The sequence below is a fragment of the Zonotrichia leucophrys genome, chromosome 6, assembly GCF_028769735.1.
Source record: "Zonotrichia leucophrys gambelii isolate GWCS_2022_RI chromosome 6, RI_Zleu_2.0, whole genome shotgun sequence".
NCBI classification, from domain to species: Eukaryota; Metazoa; Chordata; class Aves; order Passeriformes; family Passerellidae; genus Zonotrichia; species Zonotrichia leucophrys.
In genome coordinates this window covers 4,663,528-4,682,017 of record NC_088176.1, presented here as the reverse complement: position 1 = coordinate 4,682,017, position 18,490 = coordinate 4,663,528, and the positions used below count along the sequence as shown (strand labels likewise).

Below are 18,490 nucleotides of genomic sequence, written 5' to 3'. Positions count from 1 at the left end.
ATTTTCAATTTTGAAGCACTTAGGATTTGCATAGTTTTAAAAGATGAACAAAATGTGCCCATTTTTACAATCAAAGAAAAAAAAATTAAAATTAAATTTACAGGGAGATTAAAAGTTTCATGATACTCAAGCTTTCAAACTAGGTGTAAAAATGGCAAAAAGAAGCACCATCCCTTGCTGGTTACACTATGGTGATGTTAATTTATATGAGGAACACTAAAGCCTTGTTGAATTTTTTTTTTAAAGAAAAGCTACATCTGGTTTACATGACCTTGTCACAGTTAATGATCAATGATTTTAAAACAAAGAAACTGCAAAAGGAAGAAACACATTAACTTTTCAAATTTTATGACTGAAACATAGGAGATATTAATTACTGGAAATCAAAAATTATTCTACCACAATCAGAAGCCAAATCTTTCTGACCTTTGAATTTAAGCTCATTTCTTACCCAATTTAAAGCATAATTTCTTTTGTTCACTAGAAAAGTATAGGATGTCATCCTCAAAATCAAAAGGGCCAATCAGCAATACACATTAATAGTCATATTTATATAAAACAGTGAGCTGAAATGTGCTTTTTCTCATATTGCTTCTTTCAAACTAGACTCATACATTAAGGAATATTAAAGACCCCTATGCCTTGGGGTACAAAAATACTAACTCAAACCAAAATAAGAGTACAGTTAAAATGAAGCATAAACAACAACACACAAAAAAAATCCACTGAAAAGAATTCTTAATTAAAACCAGAAAGCACAAGTCACAAAGGAAGTACAGTAAAATGCTCAGGATATTCTCAATCAGCCAAATCTTTGCAGTTACTCTAAGAAAAAATAGGAACTTTTGAAAGCACTGAGCAAAAAGAACTTGTTTGTAAAGTGTGGCAGGCCCTGGCACAGGTGCCCAGAGCTGCCCTGGATCCCTGCAGTGCCCAAGGCCAGGCTGGACACTGGGTTTGGAGCACCTGGGACAGTGGAAGGTGGCCCTGCCATGGCAGAAGGTGGCACTGGGTGGGATTTAATGTCCCTTCCAACCCAGACCATCCCATGACACCATTCTTCTATGAAAAGCCAGTACAAAAGACAAAAGTTAAGATAATGCTTCAAGGAATTACAGCTCCTAAAGAATGGGAAGAAAACAGGGAAAAAAAATCTGAAGGAGCAAGAGACTTAAATACTATTTATTAAAATATCTGAACTGCATAGAAGTGAACGGGACAGAAAGCAGCCAGAGGATTTTTCAAAAAGAAGGGCAGAGTCCTCATTAAGACTCTGTGAGGAGGAAAAAAAACAGAGACAAGAGTCAAGCTGAGAATTACAAACGCAAACATTGCCATGAAATAGGAAAAATTGAAGCAATTGGCAGTAGCTTATCAGCTAAATAAATCAAATTACAGCAATCAATTTGCTGGCGAAATTAATTAAAACCTGGAATCAATTAGGTTCCACGTGAGGAGCTGGGATGATGTCACCAGAGCAGGGAGTGAAGGAGGACCATGGCAGAAGGTCAGAGCCTGGCACAGGTTTCCCTGTGGATGCTGGAGTGTGGCTCAGCACATGCCTGTGGTGTCCCTTCCATGGCTGCTCTGTGCCTGGGCCTAATTACAGCTGTTAACTTTTATCACATTTGGAAACCAGGCCCACACGCTCATTGTCCTCAGCACGAAATAAATCTGCACGACTGCTCTACTCATCTCACATTATTGAACTTTTAATTTCTGCTCTTGTGCTCCTAACACCTTCTGCGTATGGAAAATGATTCCTACAGGATTTGGCAGTCCTTGCCCTTCCCCACATTTCCCTGAATCTTCACCAAAACGAAAAAAAAGCTAAAGCAGAATTATTCTGCTGGAAAATCAAATACCACAATCTTCAAAAGGTGTAAGAGTATCTTGAGCATAAACCCATCTAAGAATCATCTCTTCAACACAAAGAGAAGTGAAATATGCCAAGATATCTTTATTTTTCAAGGAAAGCCCTCCAAAAAAAAAAAAAATCCAAAATACATCCATTTGTTTCACAATCTCTGTGATGGTCATCGTGGATTAACACATTTTTGAGAATTTTGCAGTCCAAGCTAAAGGTTTCATGCACCATACCAGAAGTCAGACAATTGTGCTGCTCGAGGGGCACTGGTTTAGTTTGCTACATATATGTTAAAGCAGATATATTCAGAATATCAATCAATACAAACTTTTAAATCACAAATATTTATTACAGTTTGCATTTTCTAACCCACACACCAATTCACGTCGTGGCAATTGCTTAGGACCCACAAATTAAGAGAATAACATTTCCTTTGTATTACAGAAGTACTGCATATGAGGCTAAAACCCCATGCCAGTCATTTCAATTTAATCCAAACACAGTAAAAAGTGAGGGGAAAATGTGCCTGGCTACACCTTATTGGCATTATCTTCATTGTTTAAACATCCACTACACTCAAGGATCACAAGGATTTAGAAAGATGCATTCTGATGGCTCAAAATGTTCATGAACTTAATTAGAAACAGAGAGACTTGTAAGATGTGTCTGTTCTAGAGAAGATGCTAGAAAGAACTGGGATGTCTGTCATTCTTCTTGCAGAATTCAATTTCTTTTTCTTACAGAATTCAAATTTATTACCTATAGCTGTGATAATAGTGGAAAGTTACTTCTTTAGAAGACCTGAGTTCGTGATCCATCAGAGTTTATTTAAACTGTTTCCCAGCTCTCTGCAGTACACAACACTATCTCAAAAAAAAAATAAATTATAAGCAGCAGTTGTTGAAGAGCAAAGCAGCAATTTCTCCCAAATCAGATGATTGCAGAGCTCTGAACAATTGGTTTAATGTTTTCCATCTGTGACAGTTTTTGCGACCACATTTTCATCGTGTCGAGAAGTTCAGTGCATTTATCCTTGTAAACATTAATCTGCATCCCACCACCCTTATAAACATTAACACATCCTGGCCTTTGCATTAATCCCTCTGCCTACACCCAAATCCCTCTGCCTACACCCATCCTGCAGGGATTCAGCCCTTTGCCAGGGGCCTGAACTCTGAGACGTGACCAAATGGCAACCACAGGACACAAATATGTGATCGTGGCTTTTCTGTTCAAAGCAGGAGGGGAACACCACCACTATCACACTAACATACTAGATTTTTAACATATATTGTAAAATTAAACAGTCTCTGTACTGGATGAAAAAAAAAATCAGTAAAATACTTGTGTTCAAATACACAGTAAGTATAAAACCTGTTTGAAATACTCTTTGGTAACAAAGTGCACTAAAAATTGTACAGTAAATGTTTTAAAAACACAACACTAGAAATTATAGTTATTAAAATACTTGTGACATTATTTTTCTAGTAGAAGCATTATGCACAAAAACATACATTTAAAATAAACAGTTTTGTATAACTGCACATGCTTGTAGATTTCTGGTTTTATTTAAGTTTTATTTACTAGAACTAATAACACTCAGTTGCTTGAAAGAAGCACTAAGATACATAATGCAATCACTACTAAGAGGATCCAGAAGTTGTTAAGTACTGGGATTTTTATTTGCATTTTACTACTGTAGTATTTTACTTTTTGCATTTTGCTATTTTGCATTTTACTATGAGCAGGATAGATAAATATACATATAAAGATGTATTTCTAAAAAAACAGGTTTTTGCAGCTAAAAGCTTTAAAAATCTGGTAAAAACATGCAATAAATGTTGTAATACAGAGAAAGACTGGAAACCTGAAGTAATTTTCTTTAGTTCAGTAACTCAGAAATGAATGATCTGCTATGAACCCAGGAGTTATTACATGGAATGAACTTTTTATAGCGATTCTTGTGAGTGTGAAGTGAGGATTTTCTGACCTCTCCATAGCCCTGTGTGGTGTTCCAGGACTTAGTGTTGGCTTGGGTGTAAGTTTTGTTTTACTCTCATGGTTAAGGCTTGCATGTGGACACAAGGCGATTTCAAAGGCTTTCTGGATGTCAGCATCTGTCCCTTGTGCAGCCCCAGCCTGAGCACTGGAAAGCACAGAACAGACAAATCCTCTCCTCTGGATCCCACTGCCCATCATCCCTTTGGCTCACACCAGCTGGACACAGCCTAAAGCCTCAGCTCTGCTAAGGATTTCCACTCTGCAGCAAGGAGTGGAAGGTGGTTGGCTTTGTAATCTCTTTCAATCTCCTTAGATGGTGCATCCAAATAACAGCCTCCCTTCACACCTTTACAACTATCTAGTATAATGCTCAAGTTTGAACCCTACCATCACTTATTTCTTGCTCTTGTCAAGCCCTTCTCACTGTTCTACCTGCATGAACCACTGCAAAATTCCTCCCACCCATCCTCTATCTATGTCTCTGCCAGCTCCCACACCCCACTCACATCAGAAATCCTCACTCCCAAAGCTTCCCTCACTCTGCTTCACTCCATCTTCATCCCCAGCACCTGCAGGCAGCAATCCACCTGCAGTTCCACCTCTGACTATAGGATCCTATTCCAGACAAATTTATGTTTTCAAGGAAACTGCTATGTGTCTCCATATTCTTAATTTCTTCTACAACTCTCACACTGCAAAAGATTTCTCCATAAACTCTGAAAGACAACTAAGAACTTCCTTAGATCCCTCTCTTTGAAACTCTCCTTCACTGTGATGTTTACAAAAGTTCAGTTCAGTTTAATACTATTTATTCTATTAATAGACTATAATTTAGTCTACTGTATAACTGACCAGGAAATCCAGAAGTGCCTCTCTCTGCCTTTATCCCACCCTTCTGCATCCATCATGGTTTGTGTTAACCATACCCTCTGCAGCAAAGAGTGTCTTGTCTCCAAGAACACACAAAGGCAGAGGAGCCTGTGTTATGCATTTGTTATGTGCAATGTTTTTTTTTCTAATGTGCTGAAGAAAATACTTTCATTTTAATTAATGTATTCCATTCGGTGCCATTTTGATTTCACTCTATTATTAGATCTGCAGGAAGTTGAACAGATGTGTATTAGCTTAGCCAATTTATCAACTTCAGCAAACAAAATGGTTAAGACAGACAAAGCACTGAAGTCCTTTTGAAGTGCAGCTCTCAAAGCTCTGCTCACAGTGTTTTGCAGACACAGGAAGGTGGGAAGCAGCTCCCACCACTGGGATTGCTGTGGGCCATGCCTAAAAATGTGGATAAAGCTTTTTCACCTGGGTAACAGCCCCATGTTCACCCTGGCTTCACCAATACACCCCACATTCTGTGACACAGTCATGTAACTACAAAGGCTTTGAATCTCACTCTCAGACTGGGATTGTATATGCCCTCAACTGAAATTGCTTTTTAAACATCTTGACAGTCCAGCACTGATGGGAAAAAAGATTTGAAGTTCCCCACTAATTTAATTACTATCCCAAAAGTAGATATTTTACTCCATGGAGATATTTTTTGCTCCCAGGAGCAACAAACTGAAAATCTCAACAGATATTAGAGAGAGAACATGACACTGAGTTAAGTCTAGAAAATGGAAAGTGAAAGGACAAAAATATTGCCAGGATACCAAATAAATGATTTCTAGATCTTTCCACAGAGCTCTTACTTCATGGGCAAAGCTGTCAGGGAAGACACCAATGAGGTAAAACCCTGAGGAGCAGTTTTGGGAGGAACTCAATGGGTGTGGCAGGCAGACCATGGCCAGGAATATTTCAGCAAATGCTATCATGTGACTGACTTCTGCTCATCAGTTTGATTTGTTATCAAAGTCACTGACTGCAGAGCAATCTTTTAATTAAATTCTTCTTTCTTTAGCCTGTCTCCATCTGCACTTACAGCTGATGGCCATTAAATGAAGTTCAGCACAATCTCAATTTCCAGATTGCACCAGTATCCAAACCCTCCATTAGTGCACCACCTCACCAAATACTCACTTAGTCCTAAATAAATGCCTGGCTACTGGTTATTAATATCAGAATCTTCATTAATCTCTCTCATTCATAAGATGATGCCAGGTCTTCTAAATTTTTCAAAATGAAAAGAACAAAAATGAAGAATCTGTTCCAAGGCATGAATGATATAAATTGATACTTTCTTACGCTTTAAGATAAAAAGCCACTTTTCATGAGTATCTTTTTATTTTTATTCCAGAAAAGTAAAAGCAGATCTTATTGAAGAAGGAGCTCTGCAATGTAATGTGTATGGATACTCAAAAATCCTTTTTATACTACAGAGGCTTGAAAGATCAAAACACGTAAGACACTCTACTGCAAGTGCAATTGGTAAATTTATGATGTAAATTGTAATGATTTTTTTTTTAAAGGAGAGAAAACATACTCAAAAATTCATGAAAATGATGAACACATTACTTATGTCTCATACAAATTATTGTGAGACAATATTTCCCAAATTTTCTGCCATTACAGACAGCAAGAGAAGATGGCCATTGCCAGTGACAACTTCACTGCCCCAAGCAGCAATGAAAGTCACATCATTTCTCCCACTTGTTTACTGGCTCTGGTTATTGCCCTGGGTTTCAGGGCTGGAAGTCCCACTCCTGATAAATCATGGCCCACTTAACAAACACAATTACAGCCAGTGCCACAGAAAGCTGATTCAAGGGGAATAAAGCACACGACCATTTGTACTGCTCTTTTTAAAATTCACTGTAACTTCATTAAACTGGTATTAGTGACTGCTGGGGAGAGTAAAGAATGAGGATTTCACTGGTGAGAAATGGCTTCCTCTGAGCAGCAACCCAAACCCCCAAAGCCCACGAGCTCCCGGCAGGCCCAGAGCATCTCAACGTGCAGCTATGTTTTAATTTCCTTAAACCACAGGACACGAGTCCCAGCTCCAGCAGCGTCTGCAGTGAGATATTCTGGGCTGATAATGATGCAGAGCTTTGTTTCTCGTGGTTTCCAAACGCCTGCTATGCCACAGGGACTTCACACCATGCACAAGATGCTGCCCCTCTGCTGGCACAGGGTTATAAACACCTTCACAGGCACCAGTTCAGCACTCTCTCCTTTCTGAACACCACAAGTATCCCAAACACCACTGGCCTCCAAAATCATTCCCTTCTTCCTCCTAATTTTGTAAATTTTTTTTTCCAATTTCCCCTCACCAATCTAACAATGATGGATTTATTGGAACCCAGTTATTGCAGTTATTATCATTATTATTATTATTAATGTTCCCACTGAGCAACCAAGTAGCAGGCAGATGTTGAGGAAAAGCAAGGAACTCAACAGCAATTCCAGAACTTCACAGTCCTGCTTAAGCAGTCTTTTCAAATTCCTTTAATTTATCTACACCTAGCCTTTTGAGCAGTTAGCTGCCATGGGAATCCTACTAAACTACAGCAAAAAGATCAAACTGTAAAAAAAAAAAAGTAAAAATAGTAAAAAAATATGTAAAAAGAAAGAAGTAGCTGCTGAAGAATGCTGAGACTCAGGTAAATCTGTGTTTGGGGGTCTAGAAACAAACCACAGCACTTTTAACCTGAATAATGCCACACATCTCAGAAAAATATCACAGCCACACTCAAGTGTTACTCACAGGAGAAAGAAAACTTCAAAAAGAGGATGTTCAACAAGTTGCAATTAATAACAAAAGCTAAGTTCTTCTCTTTCCCCCAAGCACCACACCAAGCATGGTCTAACACAGCTCCCTTGGGGCCTGCCATTGGCCCAGAGTCAGTAACTACAACAAATTAATGTATTTTTTTCATTTGATTGCCTTGTTTTCCAGTAGCATCACTGTACTGTGCTCTGGTCAGCAACAATTTCAACCAGTCAGTGCTGGTAAATAATTAAGCACCTGTTTTACACAATGTGTAAAAACTATATCACATTACATCATGATGTTTAAGGTACTTCTGCTGTTTATTGTGTTCTTCATATCCACATCAATTAAACTGAATGTTTAATTGATTGTGAAACTAAATCTGCCACTCTGTTTCTTAACAAAAGCACCTGATGCCTTTAAGCCTCTCCAGTCTTTCCACTTCCCTGTACTGATCCCAATTTTAATTCCTTTATGCATTCATGCAACAGGAATGTAAGTGAGGAACAATTATTTTATTGGTTTGTTCATGCCCAGAATAGCAAATACAATTTGAAAATAATCTGAAAGGCAGCAATATGTGTTAATTTTGAACTACTTATAGCCTACAGGACAAAATATACTTAAAATGTGCATTGCTTAAAAGATAAATGTTTGCTGCAGGAGATGTGAATTGTACACTTTTTATCCTTTACAGGTAAGATTTCCATGCTGCTTCAGCAGCAGATGACTCTGATTTATGAGAAGCAGACAGACAAATTAGAATTATTTCATTTTTGCAGCCTCACCTGCTTTTCCATCCTGGTTGAAGCGGGAGTACTTGGAGTGCTCGAGCAGGGGCAGGCATTGCTCAATGGGTGTCCACACGTAGGTCTCAGGGCACAGCAGGTCAGAGGGCCTGTACTGACCCTGCCAAGGGGGAAAAAATGGAAAAAAAGAAACCAAAAAGAGAGCAGTCATATCAGTTGCACGAGAACTTTGGCTACAACCCGATTTTCCAAAGAGCAAGAATAGTTTTTAATTTAATCTACACCAAATGAGTGTTCAGTGAAATCACAGGCTTTAGTCATTTCAGCACCATCTCAGGAGCACAAACTCAACCTTGGCACGTGATGAAAATGTAAAATTAACAAAACACACTTCCATGATATCCAGGATGAACTAGGAAAGTTTTGGCTTTGCTTACTGGAACTCTGTGTTTAAGTTATTCTCTGGAGCTCTGCTGAGCTGGGGCCAGCACTAAAAAACTCAGCACCTCCAAAAGCAGCTCATCTCAAGTGTTGGTAATTCTAGCAAATAATGGAGACCAAAAAGAAAAAAAATCTAACAGAAAAACCCCACTGAACAGTAAGCAGGACGCTGTTTTTATTACATTAGTGATGGAGCATTTATTTCATTGCTGCTTAAATAGTAACACTTTAATTCACGGAGCTTTTCCTGGATTAGCTTACAGGTAATGATTAGTGAAATTCTACTATTTTTTAGTTGATTTATTAAGAAGATATTCTTTACAGACATTCCCAGAAACTAAACAGCCTTAATTATTTTCCCTCCAGCTACACAGAAAATCACCACCTCAGCAATAATAACCTCCCCTAATCAGATCTTCACTTGATTTAAAATAAGATTATTCAGTGGCCTATAACTTAAGTCAAAATTCTATCTTTGAGGCATTACTCATGCAATCCAAACACTCTCAACATTCACAGCCATATGGTGGCAATAGCAAATTAATTTTTCACTTCCAAACTCATTACACATCTCAGCTTGAAAAACAGCCATACAGTAAAGAGAATGAAAAGGTTTAAATATATAAATTAAAAATTAAAAGACTGGGCATTATCTGAAGTCATTCTGCAGTTGATGCTATTAAGAGTTCTTCACATCAATTACATTAAATGGATAATTAAGACTATAAGCTTGAGATGAAGCTGATTTAAAAGAAAACCTTCCATGAAGCTGAGCAAGGTTTGGGAAGGGACAACACAAAGTTCCTGAGCTGCAGCCTGGAGGTGAAGACATTCCTTTAGGGAGACCCTTAGGCAGTAACACCCAATTCTGAGGAATCAGAACCACCAGAAATTCCCAGTTCTTTTTATACTCTTACTGCTCAACTCTTCATGATACTTAAATAAAAATTAACTTTTTAAAGATATTTCCCACCAGCAGTAAACTGTTGAGTGTACAAGAATTATCAGTGATAAGAAGTCATCATTGTCTGTGCAAAAAAAGATAAAAATAACCAAGTTTCATGCAGAGCCTTGTCAAACACCTGAGGTAGATTTCTGAAAAGATCTGTCTGACTGATTATCTCATTTGCAAAACATCCAGGACTGACTTGTAACTACTACTGTTGGGTTTTTTTTAATTAAAGGCAAATTTTTATATTAAATTAAAACAATATTCCTCCAGTTCCATTCAGAAACTTAAACCTCAAGGCCCTAGAAAATCCTCTAAAGCCAGAGAATGGAAGTGACATTTTTAAATAAACCACTTTGAAATGTTATGCTCTCTAAACAGAAATAGTTGAAAGCTGTGTGAAGGTAGTGCTTAAAGAACTTTTAATCATCATTACCCAGATGAAACAGTTTAAGGACTTGGGGAAAAATATGCCTTTTCAGTCATATTTTTAAAAAATTAGAACATAATTACTTGTTGATTTAAAGACATTTTCTCAACTGGCCAAGAAGGCAGAAATAGCCAAGGAACTGTCTTTCAGAGCTGTTGCTTGAACACAGAAAATACAAGTGGCAAATTAATCTTTCCTAGGAGCATGAATTTAACTCATGGCTCTAAGAAAAGACAGCCCAGGCACTCAGTTTCCCTTGAAGATCCTGCTCCCACATCTTCAAATTTATCACATTTGTGAATCCCACACATGAAAGTCACTATGCAGCCCAGTTCCAAATTTCCCACTTCCTTCTGTAGTATTACAGAATTCTAAAATTAACTGCATTGCAGCATTACTGGTTTGGTTATCATTTTAAAAAACCCTTCTTTAGCACTGAGCAGCACAGTAACAGGAAAAATTGATTATCCAACCTATCACTGCGGATTCAATATTTATTTTGGGCATGAAAACACCATAATTTGCAAAGGGAAAAAATAGTTCTGAGGTGACTTCCTTTAGATGTTTTCTTGCCCCAAAATTTAGGAGCTTGTTAATGAACTTGCCTGGATGCACAGGGGCTGTGGGGATGACACATCAGTGACCCAGGACACTCAGAGGAACCAGAGGCAAAAATGAAAGAAGCCTTTGGTTCTCTTTGATATCCTCCCTCCCAGAGGTGTTTCCAAACACACCAGAAGAAGAGAGTTCTCCTGTAAAGGTGTTTTATTTCCTCTGCTGCTCAAACCCACATGCCATGAGTCACCCCCAGAGCAAGGGGAACCCAGGACCTGCCCAGGTGAGTTCCCCATGAACAGTGTTTGCTCTGTGTCTATATTGAGGGAATTAAATAGGGAACCCACAGGACTTCATTACATCAAATGGAATTATTTCTGAGGGCTTTTGCCTCCCCCACCCTTTCCATAAGGGCTTACTCTCAATTTACTCTTTTACAAGGAGTATAAGGACTTATTCTCAATTTACTTACTTTTTTCAGAATACTTAAAACCTCGTATTTACTTATATTTAAAACCAATATATTTATGTATTTGAAAATAAACCACTTCAAACAAATCCACTTCCTACCTTTTCCTCTCTCTCTTTATTCCTGGACTGCAAAACCACCTAAACCTGAGAACCCACACAGATTCTGCCTCATGTACATGAGCATCTGTACTTCAAGAAAAATGTTCCAATTTCATTACTCATTCTAAAATGATTACATCATCTAAATAAATTGCCTCTGAGCATACTATTTATATTCCTTCTTATTCTTAATATTGATTTGCAGCATACACCCAACATAAATCCAAAATAGAAAGGGGATCTCCTGAAAGGAAGTGCTGCAAAGGGATTTATCACAGTAGAACTTAATCAGATTTGCAAAACTCATTTTGAAAATCATTTCTCTTTGGCTTCAGATTAAATCAGCATCCATTTCAGAAGTGATTCTGTCTATGGTAAGAGTTCACAACTGAAAACATTTTGCTTTCTTTTATCTCATTATATACAAGCTCTAACATAGCAGAACTGTTTAAGTTGTCCAGACCATCTTGGGAATATTTAACTACAAGACTTTCAATAAAAAGTATCCTCTTACAGACCATCCCCAAGCACTTGTCTCAGGTTTCAGCTTCCCCAACCCAATACCACCTGCAGATGAAATGAACTCTGTCCATACAAAACAACTGCAGATACTTCTCTCTCTGCATCTACATTTTGCCAAGAAATACCCAAAATTTGCTTTTTTGAAATATTTTTGGAATTTAAAAACCCCTGGTCTAGTGGAAGGTGATGGGAGTGGATGATCTCCAAGGTCCTTTCCAATCCAAACCATTCTGTGCTATCTCCATCAGACTGAAGGGAATTAAATTTTTTACAGCACTATGAGGTGAGGTATTCCATACCTTTAACCATCCTGGTTAACCTATCCTTTCCCCAGTTTTGCTTTTTTCTTCTTTGAAACAGGGCAAAGAGCCACAAGGGAAAACCTTTTAAATTGCATTGTTCAAGGAGCATAACAACCCAATGCATAATAAAGGTACAAATTAGATTAAAGGTACAAATTAGATTAAAGGCACAAAAAGATTAGATAAACATACAAAAAGATAAATATCTAACTAATCTATCAAATGGCTTGGCTAAAAAACAATTCTGAAAATTAGTATGGCTAAGAAATTCCTGAGCACACAGTTCCTTCAAATCAACTCATTCCAACATAAATGTGACTGGTTTTTAATAAAAAATACCTGCAAGATGTTTTATTGTCACTAATATTTGTGGCATTTTTCTTCCTATATAATATAAAAGAGAGAACCTTCAAGGTGCTTTCCCTTATACAATTAGACATGCTGCATTTTAATTGGAAGCTTCTGGAAATAAATTTTACAGAGAGACTGCCAAGCCTAAATTAATACTTCACACCATGATGGTTTTTGTTTTACAGTTTTCAAATTACAATCAGCCAGAACTTCTCTGAACTTTTGTTCCACAGGAAGGGCAAAGGTTTTAATGAGCCTTTAGTCTGGAGATTACTTTTTAAATATTTTGCAAAATCTGAGGGATTTGGTAAGCACTTGAGATGAAAAACACCAGCAGAGTTTGTTTTTGTAGTCTAAGTAAAACTTAAAATGTAAAACTACCAAGAAAGACAATAGTCTCAAAAATGAAGGTCAAGCACCAGTAGCACTGAGAAAACAAAATAGGAAGGTTAAACTCACATTTAATTCTTTTACCAGGTACAGTTTGCATCTGTATTCTATTTTTTCACAATAAAGCTATTGATCTTTTATTAAAAGTGAATTAAGTCTTCATTTCCAGAAGAAATGCTCTGGCTACACAAACAAATCAACCCCAAATAACCAACAGCGACCCCTTTGTGCTGCCCACCATGGGTTATGGAATTCAGCTTTTCCCTGAAAGCCAAACCCCACAGCAGAGTTCTGCACAGCCCCCTGCTCCCTGATTTCATTCCACACCCAGAAATGGAGTTTCTGGATGCCCAGGAGAGCCCTTGGCTGGTAACCTGACCTGCTGTGCTCTCCCAGCCTGGACAGAAGCTGCACATCCCAACCCCTCTGTGCTTCCAGCCTCTCCCACATGGCAGCCAGCTGGGTGAGCCCTAAAAGACTTCAGAAAAACAACAAAATCCTTGTCCCAAAACTACCCCACAAATTCACTCCTCGTAGTCACCGTTTTAAACATCTTTTTAAACAGACAAAAACCCCATAACCAATATGCACAGAATGAGGCAAGCAGCTCTGTTTGTCCAGGAGAGATGGCTGGAGACTTCACCTTTATCATCAAAAAGCATTCAGCTTACAAGAAAATCTACCCCAAAGAGGAGTTACATCATTGGGTAACTCAATTAACAAGTTGGATCTCACCAGGCTGCCTGAAACTGCAGGGCCAGCATCAAACAAGCAGATTTTGTCCAAGCTGCAAACTTTGAAATAATTATGGACTCCACATTTTTAGGATCCCAGAGATGCATTCCTGAGAGCTTAGCCACCTTTCTGTTTCATTAAAGAATAATGTGTTGTAATCCCTTAAAGATGTTACAAATAATAGCCAGAATTTATTTTGCAGCTCACAGAACTCAAGTGCCAGTCCTTGCTCTTCAGAAAGATGTGTTCATTCTCATTGAGTAACATCATCACAAAATCTGTGTAATGGGAATTTTACAGGCAGCCAGGGAGCTGCAAGGTGCTTCCCAAAGCACCTCAAACATGGAAACTCAGAGCAAACACCCAATCTTCTCACATATTCTTTGGAACATAAAATTCCCACGTAAACCTCCAAATTCCTGTAAGTGAGATGCAAATATAATTTGATGTTGTATTTCCAACAGAAATATGTAATCATAGAATGGTTTGGGCTGGAAAGGACCTTTAAAGCCATCTACTTCAAACATTTATCTAGATCAATTAATTACATCATTATTACTTTTAATTGTCTTTCTAAATGTTCCTCAGTGATGTTTAAACTGTCCAAAGCAAATTTGTAAATAATTTGCCAACTTGCACCTCTTTTTTGCTTATTTCCCAAGTCCATGTAATGTATTAAGAGTAATAACTGATGATAAACCCAAAGGGAAAATAGTTCTGACATTTGTTTCTACATGTCAAACAAAATAACTTCCTACAATTATTGACTATATATTCATACTTGGCTGTACTTCACTAAATATATTTAAAAAAAAGCATTTCAGAAGATTTTCATAGTGTCCCCCAGGTAAACAGAATATTTCAGGTAAGTGTAAAACAGATTAAGATAATGAGTGAAAGTCAAAAAGGCAGGAGGCCAAGTTTCACATTCAGTATCCTACAATTATCATGTAATTATTTGGCTATTAACTACCTACATGCTCTTAACACACCACAAAAGTGGAATTAAATTAAGTTTATCTTAAATTTCACTGAGATTGAAGGTAAATCTCAGCACTCTATTTGCCTAAGGTGCTCTGCAAAGAAGTACTTTTAAAGAAATGCTCCCCCTCCCCTCAAAACACCTTCTTTTAGTGTTTCTTTGTTTTCCCAACATGAGCTACTCCTGAGCTGTTTGGATTTTGCTATCTTCACAGCTTAGTGTACACTCCAAATAGCTGCTTTCCCCTTGTCCTTTCCTAGAAATTATCTGAAATATTGAACATTTTAAGCTTGTTTTTGATACTGGGAAACAGCCAACAGGTGTCTCAAAAGGCTCATGGGCTGCCAGAGAAAAAACTGCTTTCCACTGAGGCAAAAAGGGAACATTTGGGACAGGTTTTGATGTTTTTTTCCTTTTTCCCTTTAGTCTCCAAGTCTGTGCAGCTCTTCCTCCTTTTTTATGCCAATATTATCTTTCCCTGCTCTCACTGAGTAGAACAGGCCAAGGGAGCTCCCAGCTACAACCTGCAGCACACCAATATTCAACCACCCCATCCACAGCATCCAAGGAGCCACCAAAGTGCTGCCTGAGATAAACCACAGCCATGCCCCCACTCCAGCAGCTCTCCTCTCTAACACCACCGTATTCATCAATGAGATAATTCTGGTTTCAAGCTGTAAAGTGAGCAGTAATTAGCATGGTTGAGAGCTTTAGAAAGGGCTGCTGCATCATCTCTGCCTTATCAGCTTGGGATGCAAGTGGCCAGAGCTGCAGATAAGACACAGCCCTGGGCATCCTCTCACAGCCACTTTCCAGCCCTGCTCTCTCCTCCAAGGCTTCTTGCTAACAGTTTGTCCTTTGTCATTGATAAAGAGCAGTAAGTGAGAGTTTTGTCTTTGTTCTAAGCAACTAAAGCCACTCTCTTAAAAGTCACAGCATCAAAGCCACTGGGTCTGGAATAAATCTAGTGATAAGGCTTGCACTAAAGAGGAAAAAAAATCTTTTTGTTCAGGAATTACAACATAAAAATTTGATGACTGTATATGTTTACATGAATACTTATGAAAATTTAATTGAAAGATTTGTAGTTGTCAATATTTTATATTCCTGTTCTTTGCACTTAGGGATTTACTCAAACCTGTGGGTGTCCAGGTACAGTGACATTCCTTAACTCAGACACAGGACATTAAATATCTGTGCCTCCTCCCAGTCCATTCCTCTTGCTCTCAGTAAGAAAGATGGATATATTCACACAAATTCTACATTTGTGATTTTTAAGACTTTCCTAGCAGTCACAATTCAGATTAAACCCATCAGGCTGAATTTGCCCTGGAGATGGTGTTTCACACTGCAGAGCCAACAGTACAAACATCACAAAATGGTCCCTTCAAGACCAATAAAGTGCATTATTTACCAAGGGTTCCTGACCTTTGATGGCAGCAACAGCAAATCTGTGGATTCTGGGCTGCCCTAGGATTACTGTTTACCCAAAACTGAAATAATGATATCCAAATCACAGATAAATTTGAAGACAACTCTTGAAAATGAGAAACAAAGATAAATACTACAAGCATGGAGCTTAGATAAAGTTAGAGCCACTTTTAAAGCATATTTTCTAAATAATTTTACATCACCAAACTATGATGTGTCTATTTTTGCACTATTTACATTTCCCAAAGTTCCTTTCTTTTATCCCCCTGTTTTTATCTCCTAATCTGTGCTGTACACAATGCAATGGCATTTTATTGAAACAGACTATTGAAACAAAGTTTAGATTTCAATATTGTTGCATAAACTTTTCTTTTTTGTGTACATCAAACACAAAAAAAGTTGCATACTTCTGGTACTTACAGAAAAACTCTACTGGATGGAATTCCAGAGACTGCCACCAGAATATTAAGAACATTGGAATATTAAGAATATTATTAAGAATATGAAAATTTTCCATAGCTTTAAATATTGCCATGTTATCTCTCTCATGCATTAATATTTAGTACCAGTGACACTAAATGGCAGAACAGCAACATCCACATGAGACTGAGATTCCAAGGAATGTTTCTAATTCAAGGTGGATTTGTGCACATTTAGAGACTGAGATTCCCTATCAACTCCAAAGGTTGTGTGTTCAAAACATTTTACAGGAAAAATGACTTTGTGACTGTAAATAAAACACAGAAAAGCAGCTAACATTTACTGGAAATTGCAATCTAAAATTCAGTTGGGAATAAGCTAATTAAAGACAGTACCACACAGATTGTTCTGGAGCTGGAAGCCAGAATCTGTCTTATCTGTAGAGAGGCTACTCAAGAATGCTAAAAAAAGCAGCACAGTTTGAGAAACTTCAGTGAAAACCAGTAATAAAGAAGAGTTAAGCTTGTACATTTGAAGGCTTTTAGCTCCCTTGAATTTTAGCCAACTTTTGCAACAACTTAATATTTTTAAAGTATATTAGAGAAAAAAAATGTAATATTAATTGCCTTTTTACTAGAAAAAAATCAAAGTGTTTGAGGGAATAAAAATCATATGATTACTGAAATGGACCTTGTTTACTTTGAATCTGCAGCAGACATTCTTCAGGACACCCCAGCATTAAAGTTGGAAAGGGAGATTAAGAAGAACTATGACAAAACGATAAAATCCAAGTGGGGGCCTCAAGAAGAATGCTTCATTAGAGACACACCAACTCTGTTGACTTAGGTCTATCTCAAAAGGAGTTTATTTTGGCAGCTGGAAGAAGCAAAAGAATTAAAAAACCCCCAAAAAAATAACCAGAAAAAGCAATGAGTGCTTCAATCATGTGGATCCCATATCCTTCTCTTGAAGGGCTGCCATAAACTGGCAGTATTGCTTGAGTTCATTAAATTAAATATATGAAATTAAGTGTTAAAGTTTGTTTTCTTATATTTAATATAAGGTGAAATAATCACAGGAAAAATATGCACAACCTAATGTGTCATACCCATGCTTTACCCTTAGAGGCACAGAATTGTCACACTGATATCAAATAGCTTTAAACATTCATTAATTCATTAAACATTCATCATTAATGCCTCACTAGCTGGAGTCACATCTGCAAGAACAGCTTTCATCTGTAGCTTATGGACATTTGCCACAGGAAAACGAAATTAATTCCCTGTCAAAGGGGCTTCTGCTATGTAGTTATCAAAGTAAAACCACCACACATCACGTTTACTTAATACAAAACATAGATAAACAAAATTAAATTTAGAGAATTTAAATGAAAGCGAGAATGTTTAAGTTTTTTTTTTTTCTGTACAACTATGCAGCAGGAAGCAGAACACTAAAATTCAACAGAATTAGAATACCAGCATGATAGAAATGGGTGTGAGGGGTGCACAATCTTTTATTTTCATTTTATAGAAACACTGGCTGTGGTTATGAAGTGCCAAACAGGAACCAAGGTAAATTAGTTTCTTATTCTTCTTTGAAAATGACAAGAAATTATTTTGTGACATGAGACTCACTTCAACCCCAACCTGACTTTCCTCACCCTTTTAAGCAACAATTCTAAAGGACAATACAAGAGGAAAGCAGGTATATTCTATCTATTATAGAATATAGGTATATTATATCTGTTATTATTATTATTATCAGCTCTATTATATCTATATATTCTATTGTATCTATATCTATCTATTATTTTTCAGGTATCTATGAAGTCTCCATTCACTCACTTTATCCATGCACAACTCCTGCATTGCTCTCCCAATTTCATCCAACTGCACATTCCCAGCTCCTGGATAAAAGTGTCCAGGACTGTGCACCAACAGGGCACATGGAAACCTGCTCTTCCTGCCCACTTTCTCTGCATTTTTGACCTTTTTGACTCTTCTTTTCCTGCATGTCTGCCCCCAGAGGTGTTGAGTTCTGTGCTTACTTCCAAGCTCTTTTTCCCCGTTTTCCAAGCTTTCCCCATCTTCCCTTTGTCTCTCCAATGACTCTGCAGGGAGTTTTGCCTGGAGCCCCA

At 37.6% G+C, this 18,490-nt stretch overlaps 1 protein-coding gene across 4 annotated transcripts in view; it reads right to left on the bottom strand.

The window, feature by feature from the left end:
• Window positions 1-18,490, bottom strand: part of ATE1 (arginyltransferase 1) — a 68,056-nt gene that overhangs the window by 8,254 nt on the left and 41,312 nt on the right. For all 4 annotated transcript variants that reach the window (XM_064716142.1, XM_064716143.1, XM_064716140.1 and 1 more), the window contains exon 11: window positions 8,315-8,435. In XM_064716142.1, coding sequence (XP_064572212.1) covers window positions 8,315-8,435 — 121 coding nt within the window. The remainder of the gene's footprint in view (window positions 1-8,314; window positions 8,436-18,490) is intronic.